We start from the raw sequence: 21,853 nt of genomic DNA, 5'->3' as shown, positions 1-21,853 counted from the left end.
ACCCAATGGTCTGACAAGATCTGTGCCCAGGTCTCCGCCTACTTCAACAGACATTCCCCAATCTTCAGGGAAGCGGTTCCGGACCTGTCATCTTTGTGCTGTCTTGGAGGCTTGGCTCAGTCTAGGTCCCGAAAATCTGTCTTAATCCCTGATAGGATTTCTGAGACAAGGTTCCTCCTGAGTACTGTTGAAAGAATCTGGAGCGAAGAAAATCAGACTTCCCTGAGCCTCTCGATGTTCACGGTTTTCTGCCAGTAAAGACTTCGGCAGGTGATCTGTTACACTGACCATAAGATCATCCAACCCCTTTCCAAACAATTATCCCTTGAAAGGAAATCTGCCAAGTATAGGCTTGGAAGTGAATTTTCCCCAACTACTACCAGATCCAGAGCAGTCTTCGGGCTGAGAAAGAATAAGCTGAGATGTTGCTCATGACCCTGATAATGTCATAGACAGCATTGGTTACATAATCCATCCCCATTACTAAAAGTTGTGGCAAAACTTTGCCCTGCTCCAGTGCAAGCCCATGTAAACTAGAATGACAGGCTTATGCCACAAAAGAAGCAGCTGCAGCCACTCTGATTCCTAAGGCCAGCGCTACAAGCTGTTTTTCAAGTATCACATCCACTCTACGATCCTGTATATTCTTTAAAACCACACCTTCCTCACTTGGCAGGGAAGTGCATTTAGGCATCTGCTCTATTAAGGAATCCACTTTAGGCTGAGTGAACATCTGCTGACACATCTGTGCCAAGGATACAACCTAGTCACTGTCTTGGCTATCTTCAGAGTCTTCAAGTGCATCCCAATGCTCCGTGACCAAAACTTCATGTCAGGATGCCAGGGAAAAGAAGACTGAGCTCTCCCTCTGCTGAGGATAGAGTAAGGAGCGGACAGAGCTGCTGGGAATCGTTGTAACTCACAGGGAATCAGTGATGAGCTCCAGCAGAGCGGATGGCTTAAACAGCTATAAGCACGATGTTATGTTATGTATCTTTCATACTCGCTGCTGTCTGTGACCCTGTTTGTTCTAGCAGGGAAGGCTCGCTCTGTGATAGCAAAGGCATATAGAAGTCCCTTGTCCCTCTGAGTCTCTTGTGGAAAGGTCCACTGGATCCTGACCAGCCTCTGCTATTGAGGTAGGTACACCTTGGAAACCCAAGCACCCCTCACACACCTCCTGGTTCACTGCCAGACCTCCCCTGGGGATCCCTGCCATCCAAATAAGCAGGTGCCTGACAGCCTGCACTCAAGCCCCTGCAACCCAGTAGGTGAGCAAAGCTTCTAGGGGCCTGGACTCTGAGCTCCACAACAGTTTCTGCAGGCTGGCCAACAAGTACCACAGAGGGACTGGCCTGTCAGCAGCAGATCAAATCTGCTTCTTCTCCACATAGGCAGAGCTTTCCCCTTGACCTGGGGAGCTCTGGAGCACCAAAAACTGTCAAAACCATGAAAAAACACCAAAAATAATAATTTTTAATAAATACAGAGCAGATCAGAAAGACTGCTTTCAGCTCGCGTTCAGAAGGAAAAACTGAAGGGGGCAGCAGAGTCCTCTGGTGAAGGAGGAGGAATCAAAAACCTGGAGTGGATTCCTTCTGCACGGCTCAGGGCATGGGGAAAATTCCCTATTATCCAGAATGACACGCCTATTGCACTAGAATAGAAAATACCTAGTTTAGAAAGATGAAACATCTCTCAACGATTGCTACTCTTCTCAATACTACACAACCTCTTCATGAGTTCCTTAGGTCACATTAATTTCAACAACAAATGCTTACTGTCTAATGCAGATGGACATCCTACTGCTAATCCAGATCAAACAACATGCACAAGATGTCTCTCAAAAAATATCCAATGGCATAGACAAAATACATATCATACACAATAAAAACCAAAGTCATATGGTTTGACAATACCTCGCAAACAGTTCCTACAACTGTTACACTATCCCCAAGAACCTATCTAAATACAGACAAAACCTCTAAGGTCCTCAGAGTTGTACTCAACTCTACCTTATCATATGAACCACAAATCTCCAACCTATTGGGGGGGGGGAACCCTTCTATAGCATAAGGTAACAGACTAATCAGATCCTTTTTCCATGATCATCACTTTACCATCTGACACAGATGCTTATGCTATCCCAACTAGACTACTGTCACTCTCTCTATACTGGCATTAACTCTACCCTCATGCACAAACTACAATTGATACAAAATACAGCAATAAGACTAATATTCAAACTGAAAAAATATGATTCCATTTCACCTTACTATAGTAGACTGTACTGACGAAAGATTAGGTTCTTACCTTTGCTAATCTTCTTTCTTGTAAATCCTTCTTTTATTCTGGGACCAGTGGGTTATGCATCTCTTGCCACCAGGCACTGTAGGAAGCCTCAGATGACTGAAGTGTTAACTCTTCCTTCTAACCTGGAGCATGCCCCTTGGACACCAGTCAGTCTTAAAGCAGCCAGGAACAACTACAGAAAACAACAAACAAGAGAGAGAGAGGGGGACAGGGGAACTCGCCAGACAAATCAATTCTGCTTATATTAACATATGCAAAACAGCAACAATGAAAATGAGAAAGCAGGTTATGAAATATTAGAAACCTGAACGACAAAATAGTGCTATAGCCTGCACTGTCAGAAGAAGGAGCTTAAACTAGGGATCCCCTCCCCCAAATTTAGTGCTAATTTCAGTCAGATGGCACTCTTATAAAGACTGGTCTGAAACATAAATCCAGCTTACCAGTACTTCAAGGCAGGCAATCAGTGAATCAGACAGACATAGGGTGAGTTCCCAGAATAAAGGAAGGATTTAAAAGAAAGACGATTAGCAAAGGTAAGAACCTAATATTTCGTTCTTATACAATCTCCCTTTATTCCGGGACAAGTGGGACGTAACAGAGCAGTCCCGAAAACATCAGGGTGAGATTGATGAGCTCGCTGCCAACACCAAGGCACCAAAAGCAGCATCCTGTTTAGCCGCTACATAAGCCGCAGAAATGGCCGCTCAAAACAATCTTGAAGTGACAGCTTTTGTGTGCAGGATCCACAAGGACAAACAGGAGCTCCAAGAGATGAAGTTTCAAGTTTCAAGTTTATTAGATGGCTTGATTAACCGCCTTAAACCAAGTTTCTAAGCGGTGTACATTTAAAAAGTTACATATGTTGGGAAACAAAACAGTCCATACAATTAATAAATAAACTTATTGTGCTAAAAATTAACATTGTTAAACACAAGGTAAGGAGGGATGAAATACAATTTGTAAAGAAAAGAGAAGACATCAAAGGAAAATACAAAAGGATAATAAGACATTTGAGGGGAATAAAATAAACAAAGCAATAAGATAAAAGATTAACTTGCAAATGCATCTCTAAAAAGGAAAGTTTTTAATTCGTTTTTAAATTTTACAAACTCTTTCTCCTCCCGTAAAAACATAGGGAGGGCGTTCCATGTTGTGGTGCTGTACAGGAGAAGATAAATTGTCTCCTTGTATTGATAATTTTTAAAGAGGGAATAGATAAAAGATTTTGTTCGCTAGATCGTAAGGTTCTTTTTGCAGAATAAGGGATAAGTAATCTAAATAAAAATGCTGGGGTCTTATTATATAAAGTTTTAAAAATAATTGTACATAATTTATGAGTAATTCTATGTATAACAGGAAGCCAGTGAGCCTTTTTAAGGAGTGGTGTTACATGATCAAACTTTTTGGATTTGGTTATTAATTTAATTGATGCATTCTGAATAATTTGTAATCATTTTATTTCTTGTAAAGCAATTCCTTTAAATAGGGAATTACAATAATCGATTTTAGATATCACCAGAGAATGGATAAGTATATTAAGTGCTTTAGGACAGAGAAATTTAGAAATAGAACGAATTTTCCGCAATCTGTAAAAGGTAGTTTTCACAATGCTACTGATATGGTCATGAAAGTTAAGTTTATTATCAAAGATTACTCCTAAAATTTTTATATTTTTAACTAATTGAAGGGGAACGTTTAAAATTGAAATAGGAGTAACAAGAGAAAAACTATCCTTCCATGGAAAAAGCATGACATTAGTTTTTTTAATATTAAGAGCTAGTCTGTTTTTGTCCAGCCAATGATGCACTTGATCTAGTTTCTCATTTATAGCCGAAATTTCATTTATGTTGTTATTAACTAATGGGTGTAATAATTGTATATCATCGGCATAGGCAAAAACATGAAATCCAATGGATTGGCATAGTGTCAATAGTGGGGCCAAAAAAATATTAAAAAGCAAAGGTGAAAGAATAGATCCCTGAGGAACCCCATGTGTAATATGTGAGGGTAAGGATGAAGATTCATTGAAAATAACTGTGGATGTGAAGCTTGTTGGCAACCTCCGCAAATACCGCAACAAAAGCCTGCGCACATCCAGGGACTGCAGTACCCAGTCCTGGGCCTTCGAACAAGGAAGGAACAAGTCTTGGGAATTTGAACCGAAAGGAAAAAATGCTAGAAGCCGGACTTCCTAATTCACACGGAAGACCAAAACCCCTTTTGGAAGAAAGGAAGAAACTATACACAATAGTACCGCGGCATCCGTAATGTGTAGGAAAGGATCCCGACAAGAAAGAGCTTGGAGCTCCAAAACTCTCAGAGCCAAAATGACAGCCCCAAGGAATACCATCTTGATAGTGGAATCCATCAAGGATATCTGCTCCAAGGGCTCATAAGGCAGATGAGTCAGGGAACATTAAACCAAATTAAGAGTACACATCAGACAAGGGAAGCGCAAAGGAGGCCTTAGACTAACTGCGCCCTGCAGAAAACAGACCACGTCTGGATGAACTGCCATGGAGCTCCTCAAGGCAAGAGCCCAGGCAGGACAGACCTGCAATCTGAACCCCTAGCAAAGCCACTGCAAGGCCCCTTTGCAGGCTATCCTGCAGAAACTCCAGCACCCGAGGAACTGAGGAGGAAGAAGGATCCTATCTTCGGTTGGCACACCATGCTTGGTAGCACCGCCAAGCTTTCACATATACCACCACCGTGGACGTCCGATTTCTGGGAAGCAATGTAGCAAATCACCACAGAAGAATAGCCCCGGGCCATCAAGGCCACACGCTCAAGAACCATGCCATAAGACCAAAGCAGTCCAGGACCTGCAGAGTGATCGGACCTTGCGCGAGGAGACAAGGGTGACAAGGCAACTGCAGCCCTAAGGTTGGCATACCATGGCCGCCACAGTCAATCAGGGACCACCAGGATCACTAGCCCCTCATGCTCTGCTGTTCGATGCAACAGATGCCCTATTATGGGTCATGGAGGGAAGGCATAAAGAAGACCCTTTGAGGACCAGGGCTGAACTAGAGCATCTAGGCCATCGCTCCTGGCTTCCCGACAATGACTGTAAAACCAATAAGCTTTCTAGGTCGCCACAGTTGCCATGAGATCCAACACTGGGGACCCCCACCAGTGCACTATGCACACAAACGCTCTCCAGGGTTCAGGGTCTGGTGATTGTGAATATCTGCCTCAACGTTTCCACACCTGCTACATGAGTCATGGACAGCGCTACAAGGTGTCTCTCTGCCCAGCGAAAGAATAACCATGCCTCCACGCTCAGGGAGGGACTCCTCGGGTCCCCCTGACTATTGGCATAAACCACTGCCATGGCATTGTCCGAGAACACTCAGACAGGTCAATGATGGAGTTGATCCTGGAAATGTAGGAGGACCAGCCGGATCACCCTCAGTTCCAGGCAACTGATCGACCACTTGCGCTCAGAGGGCACCCATCAGCCTTGGACCGGAACAGACACACAGATGCTCCCCAGCTGGAGAAACTCGTGTCTGTTGACAGTCACCCAATCTGAACTCTGGAGTGCAGGATACCTGGCCAGCGATAGGGGACACAAGCACCATTCCATGCTGCTACACGCCGCCACCGACCAGGGCAGGAGGGCAAGCAATAGACCCCGCTGCAGATTCCATCAGAACAACAGGGCCTCCTGCAGAGGACGTAGTCTGGCTCTGGTCCTACAGAGCTACATTGATCGTCACCACCATGAGCCCCAGAACCTGGAGATACTGGCAGGCCGTTGGGGTTGGAGTGGCCAGAAGGTCTCTGATGACTTTCCAAAGCTTCTCTTGACGGGACATGGGGAGGAACCTTGTTCTGCTCTGTGTGAAAGCAGCCCCCCAGGTACACCAAATCCTGGGCAGGCTCAAAATGACTCTTCCGAAGGTTGATCACCCACCCAGCAAGTGCACCACCTGTTGAACCGCCTGGATCCCCTCAACCAGAGAGGGAGCCCTGATCAGCCAGTTGTCCAGATAAGGGTGGGCCAGGACACCCAGGGAGCGGAGATGCGCTGCCACTACTACCATCACCTTGGTGAAAGTCTTGGGCATTGCCGCCAATCCGAAGGGAGGAGCCGAAAACTGAAAGAGCTGCTCCAGGATGTGAAATCACAGAAGCTTCCTGTGCGCCTGATAAGAGCATATTCACAAAATCCAGGGGAAAAGGGTCTCCCACGGTGAGAGCCATCCTATGCAACTCAGACTTGGAGTGCTTGGAAGACTTGAGGCTTTTCATAGGAACCAGTGCTCTCCCCAGAGCCTCCAGGTGTGAGTTTTATGGGAAATGAGGCAGAGCCCGCCCCCGGAGAGGATAGACACAGCATCAGTGCAAATTTCACCCTCCTCGTGGGCCGCAGCATACATGGATCACGGCTGCATATCTGACAGCCAACCACCGCAAAAGAGGCATGAATCTATCCCATCCTGACCTAGGGAAGCCATCTGTGAGGTTTGGAGCAAAAACGAAGCTCCTAACTAAGAAAAATATAGGTTTATTCAAATCGGTAAAAATCCAAGTTAGTCGCCATTGATGCCAATTTTGTATTAAAATAGCCTGGGAAAGGAAAAGGAATCTCTAAAAAAACTGTGGTTTGGGGATTTTAGAGGTGAGGAGGAGTAGGGCCATGCAGGGAAACCACCAAACCCCCCTTTTTAAGACCCCCCCCCAAATCACCAAAACAGGCTGTCACTCTGTTACTCACTGTTCCATGTGCTGTATGAGAGAAGCTGCAGGCAATGCTGGAAACAGTATATAGGGAGATCTAAAGCCTCAGGAAACTGGAAAGCAGGATTTCAAGCCTTCTGACTGCTCCACCGGCACTGCTGGTAACCTCCACCACTCTCTGATATGTCGCTCAAATGCCTGGCAGAGGCATGCAGTCCAACTCCGATCCTGGTCGTGCCTCCATGGAACCGCTCAGCCTGCGCTACACTCACTAGTAGACGAACCTGGGGTGAGCTATCTCCCGATCCCGGAGCCCCGGTCTGACTTGCAGGCTGTCCAGGGGGTTTACTGCAGAGCAGGGAACCCCCCAGAAGCAGATGTTCTCTAACAGTCTGTGATCTCCTGCCATAAGGCAGCCCCCGCAGGGAACTTCCATAGCACGAGGGCAAAACCGCAAAAGAAAATACTGAAAAAAATACTGAAAACTACCAAAAGAAACACGAGCAGAAAAAATGGCTTAAATGCTTTATTAAGCAAAACAAAAAATTGACCCAAAGATTCCACAGAGAAAAAAAGTCCAAAGGAAACCAAAGAAACACTGTGGAGAAACGATGTTCCTGAAATGGACTTTATTAAAAATGTATAAATATGTTGCAATCCACTTAAACACCAAGGGAAATGCTCCAGATTATGCTATCCACAGGGCATGCTCCAGGTTATGCTATCAGAGGGAGGAGTTAAGACTTCAATCATCTGAGGATTCCTACAGTGCCTGGTGGCAAGGGATGCATAACCCACTGGTCCTGGAATAAAGGGGGATTGTACAAGAACTACCTATTAGTCTTTCACATCGCTATTGAGGAACTATAGCCCATTCCTCTTTGCAGAACTGCTTTAATTCAGACACATCCATAATTTTTCATGCATGATCTGCTTGTTTCAGATTTTGCCACAGCATCTCTATTGGATTTGTGTCAGGACTTTGATTACACCAATCTAAAAGACCTATTTTGTTTCTCCTTGGCCATTCATAGGTAGACTTACTTTTGTTTTGGATCACAGTCTCGCTGTATTAACCCAATTTACACTTCAGCTCACAGACATATAACCAATCACCTTAAGAATTTTCTTGTACAGAGCAGAATTCAGGGTTCTTTCAATAGTGGCAAGTTTTCCAGATTCTGAGGCAGCAAAGCATCCACAAACCACACTATCACATTTGTATTTTCTTTGTGCTATGCCTGCTTTTGATTTGTCTGTCTATGGAACATTATCCAAAAAGTCTCGGGGATCACCCAGTTGCGTTTTTACAAATGTGAGACAAACACTGATGCTACTCATGAGTAGTGGCAGTTTCTCCCACAAATTCCATTTTTGTCCAGACTCTTATTGCAAAGTCAAGAACAGTGACCTTAGCAAGGATAGAAATGCTAGCGATTCTTTGGATCTTGTTCTGGGATTAATTGTAGCTTCCTGAATGAGTTGTTGCTGCACCCTTACAATAATTGTGGCAGGCCAACTGCTCCTGGGAAGATTTACCACTGTTCATAGTCTTCTCCATTTGGTGATATTTTTCACTGGCGAGTCTCAGCACTTTAGAAATGGCTTTGTAACCCTTTTCAGAATGTCGTCTTTTGACAACCTTTTTCCTTCATCTCTTCTGGAATTTCCTTTGATCATGGTATAACATTCAGGTAGAAATTTTTTGACTATTTCATAGCAAGATTCAATTTTTGTTTTTTTAGCTTACGGATGTTAAGGAGGGTTTGTCTTTTTTTCATCAACATCACTTTGATATATTGGTCCAGGCTATTATATTAGCTTACCTGGACTATGCCAATTCTTTTTACATCAGCTTAAGTAAGTGTAACTTGAAGAGATTACAGCTTATTCAGAACACAGCTGCCAAACTGATTTTTGGTAAAAATAAATACGATCATGTTACTCCATTGTTGAGGGCCCTGTTGGAAGGTTCAGTTTAAATGTGCCAATGTTATATTTAAGAGTTTATATAGGATTTTTTCCCCATTATTCTCCCTTTCTTTCTACTCTAATCAACACCTTTCCACTAGGAGTATACATAAATTCAAATTAATATTCCCTTCTATTAGAGGGATTCAAACTTTAGGTAGGTTCTTACATTCTATGGCATTTACTATGGTGAAAATCTGGAATGATCTCGCTTCAGATATTAGAATTCTTTCTTCGTTGACATGCTTTAGAATAACTCAGAAAATGTATCTGTTTAAGAAATTCTTAGCCTATAATTGAAAGATGATGTATCTGTAAGAAATTTTTAATTGATAACTGAAGATTGGCATTAGTTGAATGTCTCCTGCCCTATTACTCTTTTTTAATGTTTCCTTGAGTTAACTTTTGTTAACCGGTTCAAGTCCCTCAGGGGAATGACCCGGTATATAAGACTAAGGATTGGATTGGTGACTACTTCATAGCAAGATTCAATACGTAGTAGGGTTTAGATTCAACAGGATTGGCTGCATTCAAGTCTGGCAAGGGGGCAGCTACTTTTCCATACAGGTAATATGGGTCTTGGATAACTATTCCTTAAAAGAAGTAATCATTTAAAAATGTGTGTTTCCTTAGGTTGCCTTTGTCTAATATTACATTTTGTTTGAACAGAAATCATATACATAAACAAGGGAAATTGGCATGGGGGGTACTTTTTCACATCATTTTAAGAGAAAATTCCCAAGTCCCAGTTGGTACTGGAAATATACTGGTAATCCCATTTTTGAAGTACCCACTTCCTATATTTGAACTGTCTGTTATCACTTATCTGACTGGAATTGCTGAACTTCCTCTGCCTTTTTTTGGATCTTGAAGTCTCTCTCAGTTATGCTCTTTTTTAAGTCATCGAGCATGCATATGAAAGAAACAGGAAGACATACCATCTTAGTCCTCTATACCAATAGAGCAGGAATCAGGACCTAGTGCTGGCCAGGTAAGAAAGACAGACAGACAGAAAAGGAGACATTAGAAGAGCAATCACACCACACTGACATACACAAACTGCAGAAGAAAATGATCAGAGCAACAATGTACAATAGAAGTATGTTTATTTACTGCGGCCGAAGGGCATGACTGCTGACCTTCTGCCTAAGAAAAAGAAGTATGAGACAAGTCATATATGCACTCAGTGCTACAAGAAAATTAAGGTACATTGCAAAGAACTAGAAACATCACAATAAATATACTCAAATCACATAGGCATTGACATACACTAGAGATGTATAGCTTCAGCCACTACAACTGCTTGGATTGCCCCAGTACCTCTCCGCTATTCCTACATACTGCCACTTCCCCAGCACTCTCCCCCCTCACTCCCACACACTGACAGTTTTGAAATCACTCCTAAACTATCCTAGGCTCACAACTTCAGATTCACACACAAGACTTGTACCTCTTCCCCTTATTCCTGCATTTCCTCTGTACCACCCAGAAATCCCTTGTTCCTTTGGCTGGATGTGCTAGGTCCACCACTACAAAAACACTCTACCTGGCAAGCATATATCCATTGGGGGTTCTCTCTCTGTCTTGGTAAGGCTTTGGTGCTCATTATCATCTTGTATGATGTCGTCACACTGTGGCTTGTCATCTGTATTGAACAGGCAAATAGCATCATGGGTTAGTGCTCAGTGACTATGAAACATGGTAAGAGGGAAAACATTGGCCTTCCACCCCAAAGATAAAAATGTTCAATATCGTGATTATAAAATGGATAATTACAATTCTCAATTACCTGTGCTACCTCACTAAATGGCAGCCTCCCCCATTCCACCTCAACCCTTTAAAGAAACTGAAGCAGAAGGCATAAAATGTGTGTCTATTTTCGTGTTAGTTTCCATTTAGGTATTTCTAATCTCATTTTGTCCTCCATTTCTCTTCAGTTTTGCACTTTTAGGGGAAAATGGCTTACGCTTTATTAAGTAAAACAAAAAAATTGACTCGAAGATTCCGCAGAGAAAACAAGTCCCAAGAGAAACCAAAGAAACACTGTGGAGACACAATGTTCCTGAAATGGACTTTATTAAAAATGCATAAATATGTAGCAATCCACATAAACACTTTAAAGGACCTAGTTCGCTGGGAACACTGGACCCAACATGGTCCGTGTTTCAACAAACGAGTCTTCCTCAGGGGTCCCCGCTAGTCCTAGGGTGAAAGATATGTGGAAAGGCTAAACAATCCAAAGATTATTGAAGCGCGTTTCTTGCGGAGCTTCTACGTAATAGTACTTTTGGATTGATTAGCTTTTTCACTTATCTTTCACCTTAGGACTAGCAGGGACTGAGGAAAACTCGTTTGTCGAAACACGGACCATGACACAGAAGCAGATGCAGCCGCCATCTTTTCAAAAATCTTGTGACAACTAGATAAGAGGCCAAGGACACTTCTTCTACTTGAGCCCTAAAACACAAGAGTCTTAATACTTATACAGTGGTGCCTCACACAACGAACTTAATTGGTTCCAGGAGCAAGTTTGTTATGTGAAACGTTCGTTATGTGAAACGCGTTTTCCCATAGGAATACATGTAAAAAAAAATAATTCGTTCTGCAGCATAAAATATGCTAAGATGACATAAAAAAAGATAAATTTTTGGTTATTATTTTTATTTAGATACATCTAAAAACATAATTGTTTTTTAAAACAACACACATTTTTTAAATTTAAAGACAGACTAAGTAGAGTCTAATTTTACAGTGAGAGAGGGCAGAGTCTCAGCGGCAAAAACTGGGACTTAACTGTTCATTTTTTTTTTTTCTACCGTGTTTCCCCGATGATAAGGCAGGGCCATCAAATAAGACAGCCCCCCCTTTTTAGAAAAAAATGTAAAATAAGGCACCCCCCCGCAAATAAGCCACCCACCGATACCTGCGCTTACCCGAATCGGGTGGTACGGTGGGTGACTCCGTGTGGTCCCTGGCACCCCCGACACGATCGGGGCAAGAGGGAGCTCAAGCCCTCTTGCCCCCCGACTCCCCGACACGATCGGGGCAAGAGGGAGCCCAAGCCCTCTTGCCCCCCGACTCCCCGACACGATCGGGGCAAGAGGGAGCCCAAGCCCTCTTGCCCCCCCGACCCCCCGACACGATCGGGGCAAGAGGGAGCCCAAGCCCTCTTGCCCCCCCCCCCCGACTCCCCGACACGATCGGGGCAAGAGGGAGCCCAAGCCCTCTTGCCCCCCGACTCCCCGACACGATCGGGGCAAGAGGGAGCCCAAGCCCTCTTGCCCCCCCGACTCCCCGACACGATCAGGGCAAGAGGGAGCCCAAGCCCTCTTGCCCCGCCGACTCCCCAACTCCCCGACAATATCCGGCCAGGAGGGAGCCCAAGTCCTCCTGGCCACGGCGACCCCCTAACCCCACCCTGCACTACATTACGGGCAGGAGGGATCCCAGGCCCTCCTGCCCTCGACGCAAACCCCCCCTCCCCCCAACGACCGCCCCCCCCAAGAACCTCCGACCGCCCCCCCAGCCGACCCGCGACCCCCCTGGCCGACCCCCACGACACCCCCAACCCCCTTCCCCGTACCTTTCTGTAGTTGGCCGGACAGACGGGAGCCAAACCCGCCTGTCCGGCAGGCAGCCAACGACGGAATGAGGCCGGATTGGCCCATCCGTCCCAAAGCTCCGCCTACTGGTGGGGCCTAAGGCGCCTGGGCCAATCAGAATAGGCCCGGGAGCCTTAGGTCCCTCCTGGGGGCAGGGCCTGAGGCACATGGTCGGGTTGGGCCCATGTGCCTCAGGCCCCGCCCCCAGGAGGGACCTAAGGCTCCCGGGCCTATTCTGATTGGCCCAGGCGCCTTAGGCCCCATCAGTAGGCGGAGCTTTGGGACGGATGGGCCAATCCGGCCTCATTCCGTCGTTGGCTGCCTGCCGGACAGGCGGGTTTGGCTCCCGTCTGTCCGGCCAACTATAGAAAGGTACGGGGAAGGGGGTTGGGGGTGTCGTGGGGGTCGGCCAGGGGGGTCGCGGGTCGGCTGGGGGGCGGTCGGAGGTTCTTGGGGGGGGCGGTCGTTGGGGGGAGGGGGGGTTTGCGTCGAGGGCAGGAGGGCCTGGGATCCCTCCTGCCCGTAATGTAGTGCAGGGTGGGGTTAGGGGGTCGCCGTGGCCAGGAGGACTTGGGCTCCCTCCTGGCCCGATCGTGTCGGGGAGTCGGGGGGGCAAGAGGGCTTGGGCTCCCTCTTGCCCCGATCGTGTCGGGGAGTCGGGGGGGCAAGAGGGCTTGAGCTCCCTCTTGCCCCGATCGTGTCGGGGAGTCGGGGGGGCAAGAGGGCTTGGGCTCCCTCTTGCCCCGATCGTGTCGGGGAGTCGGGGGGGCAAGAGGGCTTGGGCTCCCTCTTGCCCCGATCGTGTCGGGGAGTCGGGGGGGGGGCAAGAGGGAGCCAGGCGGAGAGAGGGCAGTTAAGCGCAGTGCCTGCGCGGAAGGATGCAGCTCGGGCGACTTCGTTGTGTGAAACGAAGTTCGTTGTACGAATCAAGACATAAAGTTCGTTGTGCGCAGCGTTCGCTGTGCGAGGCGTCCGTTATGCGAGGCACCACTGTACTTTGAAGGGACACCAGCCACACCCTTATCGATATCATCCTGGAGGAAAGCAAGGACTACTGCCATTGAAGCGTTCACTAGCTCCACATTCTCCTTAACACACCAGTGTTGAAAAACATAGGCTGCGACAGTTGCTGGTTTCATAGATCTGAGGAGGGAAGCAATAATCACTTCCAAGTAGCTCTTCCACGCTAAGGCCACATGCTAAAGAGTCATGCTGAAAGCCTAAAGTGTTCTGGATCCTCCAGAGCAACTGGACCCTGTGATGGCAGAGTCAGGTACAGTGATAGTTTGAGCCACTTGTCACTCTATAGGCAAATCAGATCCACATACCACAACTGACACAGCCAATCTAGATAAACCAGGATTATTGACCCTGGATAGTTCGCTAATCTTTGCATGACCCTGCCCACCATAGACTATCGGGAAGAGGGGGAATGCACAACAGCCTCTGCTGAAGTAGAGGGACCATGCTGATGCTTCCAAGCTTGAATCTTTGGCTGAAGAATCGAGACCATATTTTTGTTGTTATTGACTGCCGATGCCAGGAAATTGAATGCTGAGTGCCCTCAATGATGCACAATGCTGTCAAAAGCTCTCAGAAACAGAGACTATTCCCACAGGACTGGGGTCTGCCAGCTGCAATAGTCAGCCTGCACATGACCACTCCTGACGTGTGCGCTGCTGATAGCGTTTGTAGGAGGACTTCTGCCCAGCAAAAACAACAACTGGGCCCCCAGATTCAATGGAGCACTCTATGGCATTATCTGAGAAAACCCTGATCGCTTTGCCATTCAGGGTGTTCTCCAATGGCTGTAGGGGACCAAACAAAAGGCTCACAGCTCCAAGCTGTTGTTCCTCTGTGGGAGTGGCCAGCAGCCCGGAACAGGGTGATCCTCACAATGACCCTCCCAGTCGGAAAGCCTGACATCTGTCAACAGGACCACCCAAGAGGATATTCAGAGAAGCAAGCCTTTTTCTTGACTCCAGCCAAAGCCACTAAGACAAGCTTCAATGCACCTCTGCCATCCAGGTCAGCGGCTTCTGCAGAGAATCTGCCTGTGGAGACCAGTGGGACAACAGTATGGTTTAAAGAGAATGAAGATGAGCTTTTGCCCATGGAACACCTCTATTGTTGCTCCCATCGACTCCGGCACCTGCAGACAGTGACAAGTCATGGGTGCTGGCATCACCAGGAATTTCGAAATCTGGCATTGTAGTTACAGTTTGCATGTCTTTGAAAGAAAAATAAACATGGCCTTCTGTTGTGTTAAAGCAAATTCCCATGTATTCTAGGGATTGAGTGGACTCTAAGTGATCCTTCCGAAAACTGATGATCCAACCTAGGTCACACAGCAGTTGGATAACATGTGTCACTGCTGTGTTTCCCGCATGCTTGGATGGAGTTCTGGGCAGACAGACTGCCAAGCATGGATGCACATGGATCACTGGAGTGTCCAAGAAATAGGTCCAATGGAGGACAAGAGAATTTGAGCTTGTACTCCCAATTAGAGAATGACACGGGGAAAAAATCTGTCCCCATCACTGTACCGTCCCCGGCCCACCACCCTCTGCACCGCCCCGTCACCGTCCCCGCAGCATCCATATAAGCCTTAGTACTGCAATATTTAGCTTATTCCTTCCTTATAAATCTAAGTTCCTGCTGCTGAACTAGAGAAAGAGATGTTCAGCTGGCAGGGCTTTGTTTATAAATTTTTATCAACATAACTAATATACTACTTTATCCTAAAGCAAAAAATAAATAAATAAATAGAATTTTTTTTTCCTACCTTTGTTGTCTGGTTTCTGCTTTCCACATCTTCTCATTCAATTCCTTCCATCCACTGTGTGTCTTCTCTCTGCGTCTTCCATTTGCTGTTACTGTGCCTCTCCCTTCACCCCCTCCCACAATTGGTCTAGCACCCATCTTCTCGCATCCGCTCCCCCATAGTCTGGCATCTGTCTTCTTCCCTTCCAGCGTCTTCTCCCCACTCTGCCTTCCACATTTCCAAGGAAGAGAACTTTTCCCTTTCACCCCCTCCTTCATTGTGTGAGCCGGAACACGCGGTCCCCGCAGCCCCCACCCGCACGCCGGCTCGATCGTTTAACCAGCTTCCTCTCTCCAGCTCTCCTTAGTTTGCCGGCTTTCTTTTTTGGCGACCGACACGCTTTCAAAGAGCCGCGCATGCGCGGCTGCTCAAAGTTCAAACTTCTGCTCTGCTGCAACTTCCTGTTTCCAGTTGGGTCAGAGCAGAAGATTGAAAACTGAGCAGCCGCGCATGTGCGGCTCTTTTGAAAGCGTTCCAGTCGCCGAAAAAGAAAGCCGGCAAACTAAGGTGAGGTGGAGAGAGGAAGCTGGTTAAACGATCGAGCCAGCGTGCGGGTGGGCGGGTGAGGGCTTCGGGGACCGCACAATCCTTTATGCCTCTCTGCGGTGACAAGACCATTCACCGCTCCATGGAGCGGTGATGGCCTTGTCCCCGTCCCCGCAGAGGCTACTAATTTTCATTCCCCGTTTTTGGCGGGTTACCCGCGGCTAAACGCGGTAGCCGCGGGTAAACCACCACCGTGTCATTCTCTACTCCCAATCTAATGTAAGCCTTAGATTTATATACCGTATCATCTCCTGAAGTAGGGGCTCCACTCGGTTTACATAAGACTTAATAAACAGGGAAATCAGTGGCTGAGCAAATCCTCCCCCAAGTCTCCCAATAAACCGTACCTTTGTCATCATTGGGACTTTCTTCTTTTTTGGGGGGAGGCTGCTGCGGGACATGTATTAGAGGACTGAGCTCTCCTTACGCTTCCAAAACTCTGCCAAGAGCCTTGAAACACTCTTTGGGCAGAGGACCGCACTGAGGACTAACAAATCATTGAGAATCCTGAAAAGGATCGACAACCTGATCCCCCCCCCTCCAGGGGTCCATGGTCTGACTTTGGGTGACGATCTGCCACACTGGGCATAAGATCATTTAGTTATTTTCCAAAGTGCATTTGGCTCCTGAACAAAAGACTGCTCAAGCTCTGGAATGGCCAGGAGCGAGCCACACTTCTAGAGGAACGGTCTCTGAGCTCCACAGTTGTTAATGCAGGCTTGCAAAACAGGTTCCCTATAAAAGGGTTGCCCAGTTAGCTACAAACCTCTACTCAGTCTCTGTCTTTTCCCAGGCAGAATTGCCCCAGGGCTGCTGGGGACCTCCTGAACACCGCAAAGCCTCCAAATCTGGATAAAACCCCCCAAATAATAAAGTACACTCAGAGTAGATCAGAAAGACATCTTCCACTTGCGAGTAGCAGAAAAGACTGAACAGCTATAGTACAGCCCAGTGAGGAAGAAGGCAGAACCGAAAAAGGGAGATGTCTTCTACATAACTCGCAGTTAGAGAGGAAAATAACCCACTGGTCAAGACTTATGTACTTTTTGCACCAGAATTGTTTTTATATTTTTGTATAGAATGAATGTTTAATCTTTCCTGTCCTAAAATTATCGGAGTTCCTTTCTTTCATGTAGTTATTACAAACCGCATTGATCCACACATTGCAAATTAATAAACCATCAGTGTGAGCCCTACTTGGGGCTCCGGTTAAAGCCTTGCCTGATATATATGTATTAGTGCAATGCCTGTTCAATTACTGATATGTGTCACTAGAGCAGCACCCTTCTTTTACTTGGATTCATTATGGTAAGGGTGGCTATGTAGTGCTTTCACAACATTTAAATATTCATAACATTGGGATGGAGATAAATAATAAAAAAAAGAACAAATGAGAATCCAAAACTAAAGCAGCAGCACCTTCTACTTGCTCAGGTCTAGTAATGTATCAAAATTAATTCTCAGTTTATGCCAATGGCATTTGCCAGTAACTAAACCACGAGTATTCCGTAACAGTTACTACTGAGTACACAGCAAGGATGAGGGGCAATCCTCAAAACATTCCACTACCACCAAATAAGACTTGAACTCCATAGGAATTGTCAAAAACAAACAAAAAAAAACAAAAACCTGAATATAGGAAACACCTTCAGAAGGTGAGAAAAGCAGACTTCAATAAGCACCAGAAGGTAATGTATATATACAAACATATTATACATAGAAAATTTTATTATTCTGGAGCAAAGACCTTGAATACTAGCTGCATAACTTGTTCTTAAGGGCTTTTATTATGCTTTTAAATACCACAAAATTGCTAGAGTACAGCAGCAAACTTCAATTTAAAGACACTAATCCTTCTACTTTTTAAAATCTTACTTTTATGGGAAAATCAATTCTCATTGCCCAAATTGCAGGGCTTTAAGAAGTCTAAGCATATAAGTGGTAGGTAGGTAATCACACAAGATGTAAGTTTTTGCATAAGAAAGTTTTATACATTGAGATTGGTGTTTTATATTGACATAATTAAAAACCCTTACGAACAAGTTATGCAGCTAGTATCCAAGGTCTCTGCTCCAGATTAATAAAATTTTCTAATGGCTCCAAAATTACAGTAGCATTTGTTGTTTCTTTAATTTTTATTAATTCTATTGAGTAGTATGTATTTATTCAATGTCATGTAATTTGACTTAATGCTTATGTTAATACATTATATACTCTCCCTGCAGTCCTGTCGCAAAAGGTACCATGTCTTAGTGCACACTTACTTAAGAAACGAGGAAACAATGTCAGTTGGGTTTTATTTATCAGATACAACAATTTAATTGAAACGGTATATCTCTGGCTAATGAAATGATAGATGTGGTTTGTTGCATTTGAATAAGTATCTTCTTAATTACTTAGCCAGCTGAATAACTCAATTTCTAAGACTTGGTCCCTTTTCTTGGATATTTTTATCCACTTGTAATGCTTACTCATGTATCAAATTTCAGCTTGAGGTCACCCCAACATGCATTGTTTGTTTGTGTGTTGTATATGTAGATGATTGCGCATAATTAGTTTGTATGGCATCATCGAGTTTGCAATCTGCACCTGAAACTGGGTTCTTGGGAAGTCAGTCTGTCAGCTGTCAACCGCTAGACTGTCACTTGGAGTGGATGTCCTTCAACTGGTAAATTTTCATCATTATGATGAAGGAAAACTTTACCAGAAAGTTGTAAGTTGGCATGTGAATCAGTGATGGTGGTATGGAATGAGCCAGGATATCGCTACAATGCACAGACTCTTGCATTGGGAAGTTGAAGAAACTACACAAAGAGTATTTGTCCCTACAGAAACACAGAACTCATCAGCAAGAAGGTGACAGACAGAATGAAGAAATCTTTAAACGTGAACTCAAATAGTTGTTTGATATTTCAAAAAAGATGTTACTATGACTGAACAGAAAAATGAAGATTGAAGAGTTAAAATTCCTACAGAAGCAAAGGCAGAATGTGCTTTCTTGCAGAAAGAGGCAGTGCAAGGAAAAGAAAATCATGACAAAGTAAGGCACAAGGAAAGGCAGATCAGAGCAGTTACCCATTTAACATCTGAATTTTCTTCAGCATCATCTGGCGAGTTTGAAAGTGAAGATGAATATCAGCCTATGAAATCAGTGTCTACTAAGGTTGCCAGTACTACATCATTGACAAACACCCAGGAATATCTTGACCTCTCCTGTGGTTGTTGATTTCTTTCCGAGCACCTAGCAGCACTTGCCATTTTTGATGACAGAATTGCACCAGAAACAAAGCTACAATGGTGCAAAACTTACATTGCCCACCATTGACAGACATTCCATGTCAAGTGTACAGATGAAACAGAACCTGTGACCTTTGATAATCTTGCAACACAGAGAACAGTCATTTTTTGATCTCTTGATGAACGAGGATCAACAAAAATATTCCTAAAGAAACAACCCCCAGAGTGAACCGACAATCCAGTTTTCAAGGAACTTTGGAATCGGGCAATCTGACCCTTTTTAATGATGCAGCAGAACGAGGGATAAGCCTCTTAGAAAAATACAACCATACTTTGACAAAAGATGAATAACAGAAGCAAATTGTTCTTCAGCTATGGAACAGCCACCGAAAGAATTTTCCTGCTGCATCAAAAGTGGCTCTTATAACATAACATAATAACATAATATTGAGCTTATTAACCGCGTAACCAGAAGTTCAATGCGGTTTACAAAAGATTATAAAAGCAATCATATTATATGAAATAAGATGGTTAATTAGTCAGTCAAATATTTAGAAAAAAGATAGGTCTTCGATTGTTTTCTAAAATGTCTGTAAGAACAGGTTGTGAGCAATGTTCAAAATTCATTGTCATGAAGAGATGCCTGAGATGCCAAAGCATAATTAAGGAGTTTCTTACTCCTACAGCCCTGAACAGATGGAAAATTAAACAAAGGATGAGTTCTTATACTGTGTCTGTATGAAGCCAAAGAAAATCTGTTGACTAGGTAAAAAGGAGCTATACCATAGACAGCCTTGTAACAGAAACAGCCCAACTTAAACAACACTCGAGCTTCCATAGGCAACCAATGCAATTCACAATAAAAGGGTGTGACATGGTCATACTTCTTCAGGCCATAAATCATTCTGACCATTGTATTCTGTATTATTATAAGTCTTGCCAATTCTTTCTTAGTGACTGTCAGATAGATGATATTACAGTAATCAAGAAGACTCAGTAACAACGATTGAAGCAAAAGTCTAAACACAGTAGATTCAAAATAAGATCTAATTGTTCGTAATTTCCACAACGTGAAATGGCATTTGCGTACTACAGCATCTATCTGAGCTTTCATTATAAGATGCTGGTCCAAAATAACTCCCAAAATTTTAATCGTTGGATAAATTATATACAGGTTGAATTTATACTGATGGAAGGTTCAAAGGGAATTTTACTAGAGGTCGCCACAAAAATCTTTGTTTTGCCAGAGTTAAATTTGAGTTTCATTACAATTTCAACTTTAGTGGTAATCTGAGATAAAACTGAAGTAAAAGGTATGACAATAGTGATGGCATCAGCATAACTAAACAGTCCTACATCCAGACTACTCAAACACGAGCCCAGTGATGAAAGATAAACATTAAATAATGTGGGCGAAAGTGGAGATCCCTGAGGAACACCACTTGGGTTTTTACAGATTGAATAAAGGTGGGTTTTAAACCTAATTTGGTACAATCTTTAAACCAAGAGTAAATATTTCCTTGAAGGCCCAGGGCATCCAAACAAATTAGTAAAGTAGAATGGTCCACAAGATCAAAGGCGCTACTAAGATCAAATTGGAGCACTTAATAGGCTTGTTAAGTAGTCCAGTAGTGACGCTATCACTGTTTCAGTGCTAAAGTAGGATCTAAATCCCGATTGTTAATCATGGAGTAGAGAGTGTTGCTCAAGATGTTTAGTCAGTTGGATATGAACCAAACCTTCCATGATTTTAACGAAGAAGGGGATCGATGCTATTGGTCTATAGTTAGAGAGCAATGAAATAGGTTCATTGGTATTTTTAATTATCGGAGTAATAATTATGTTACCATCATCTGAGGGAAATTTTCCTGCATCCAGGGAGTCAATGATCCATTCAAATAGCTTCAATTTTAAATTTGAAGGTGCAACAACCATCAAGTCAGGAGGGCTTATGTCATAGACCATTGATTATTTGTCAAGTGCACAAGAATTACAATGTACTGTTATGCTTAGCAATAGTTTAAAAAAAACAGCAAGGTGGGGCAATCCCTAAACTTTGTTTTAAGTAACATTGTGTGGTTTTCATTTTTATATAAAGGAATAAAATTAGCCTTGTGAACAAACGAAATGTGTTAATTTTTTTGGACCACCCTATATATATTTATACATACACACACAAACACTTATTGGAGGGTGAAAGGAAAATCAAAGACAAAGTTATACAGAATTTCTACATGGAGGGAAAGCAAGCACATCAGCTCAAACAGTAATCACTAAAATGACTTTTATAGTTCTTAAGATGGCATGGTAGAAGAGTGAGTGCAAACTGTACAGAGCAGTAATTAAAACCTTAACCATCTTACTTGGCACACCGAATTAGCCATTCCCTCTATATCTGCCATCATCTACTTACATTACTATGTATAGAGGGAAGGTTGGATGAAATGGGAGGTGAACACACACTTTCCCACTGAGGAAAATAGGTGCTCAACTCTTGGAACAGATTTCCTATAGAGGCTGAAGCAGCCATGGCAGAGAAAAAAATTCAAGCATGGCTGGGATTGGGGATTGCTCCAAAAGGACTTTTCTTGGCTTGAAGGGACAGAAGAAAACCAGGTTATGGGTAAGGACTGTGGTAGTATAAGAATACTACTTCAATACTGGGAAA

General features: G+C 44.2%; 1 protein-coding gene across 4 annotated transcripts in view; it reads right to left on the bottom strand.

Moving 5' to 3' along the window:
• Window positions 1-21,853, bottom strand: part of MGRN1 (mahogunin ring finger 1) — a 156,902-nt gene that overhangs the window by 6,759 nt on the left and 128,290 nt on the right. For 2 of the 4 annotated variants that reach the window (XM_033962958.1, XM_033962961.1), the window contains exon 15: window positions 10,523-10,621. In XM_033962958.1, the coding sequence (XP_033818849.1) occupies window positions 10,523-10,621 (99 nt within the window). Of the gene's footprint in view, window positions 1-9,914; window positions 9,960-10,066; window positions 10,123-10,522; window positions 10,622-21,853 lie in introns of those variants that run through there. The other 2 variants (XM_033962959.1, XM_033962960.1) reach the window with 2 other exon arrangements.

The sequence above is a fragment of the Geotrypetes seraphini genome, chromosome 11 (genome assembly GCF_902459505.1).
Source record: "Geotrypetes seraphini chromosome 11, aGeoSer1.1, whole genome shotgun sequence".
In the NCBI taxonomy this organism is placed as follows: domain Eukaryota; kingdom Metazoa; phylum Chordata; class Amphibia; order Gymnophiona; family Dermophiidae; genus Geotrypetes; species Geotrypetes seraphini.
Note: the sequence above shows the minus strand (reverse complement) of the source record. Positions and strands in the feature narration are given on the sequence as shown.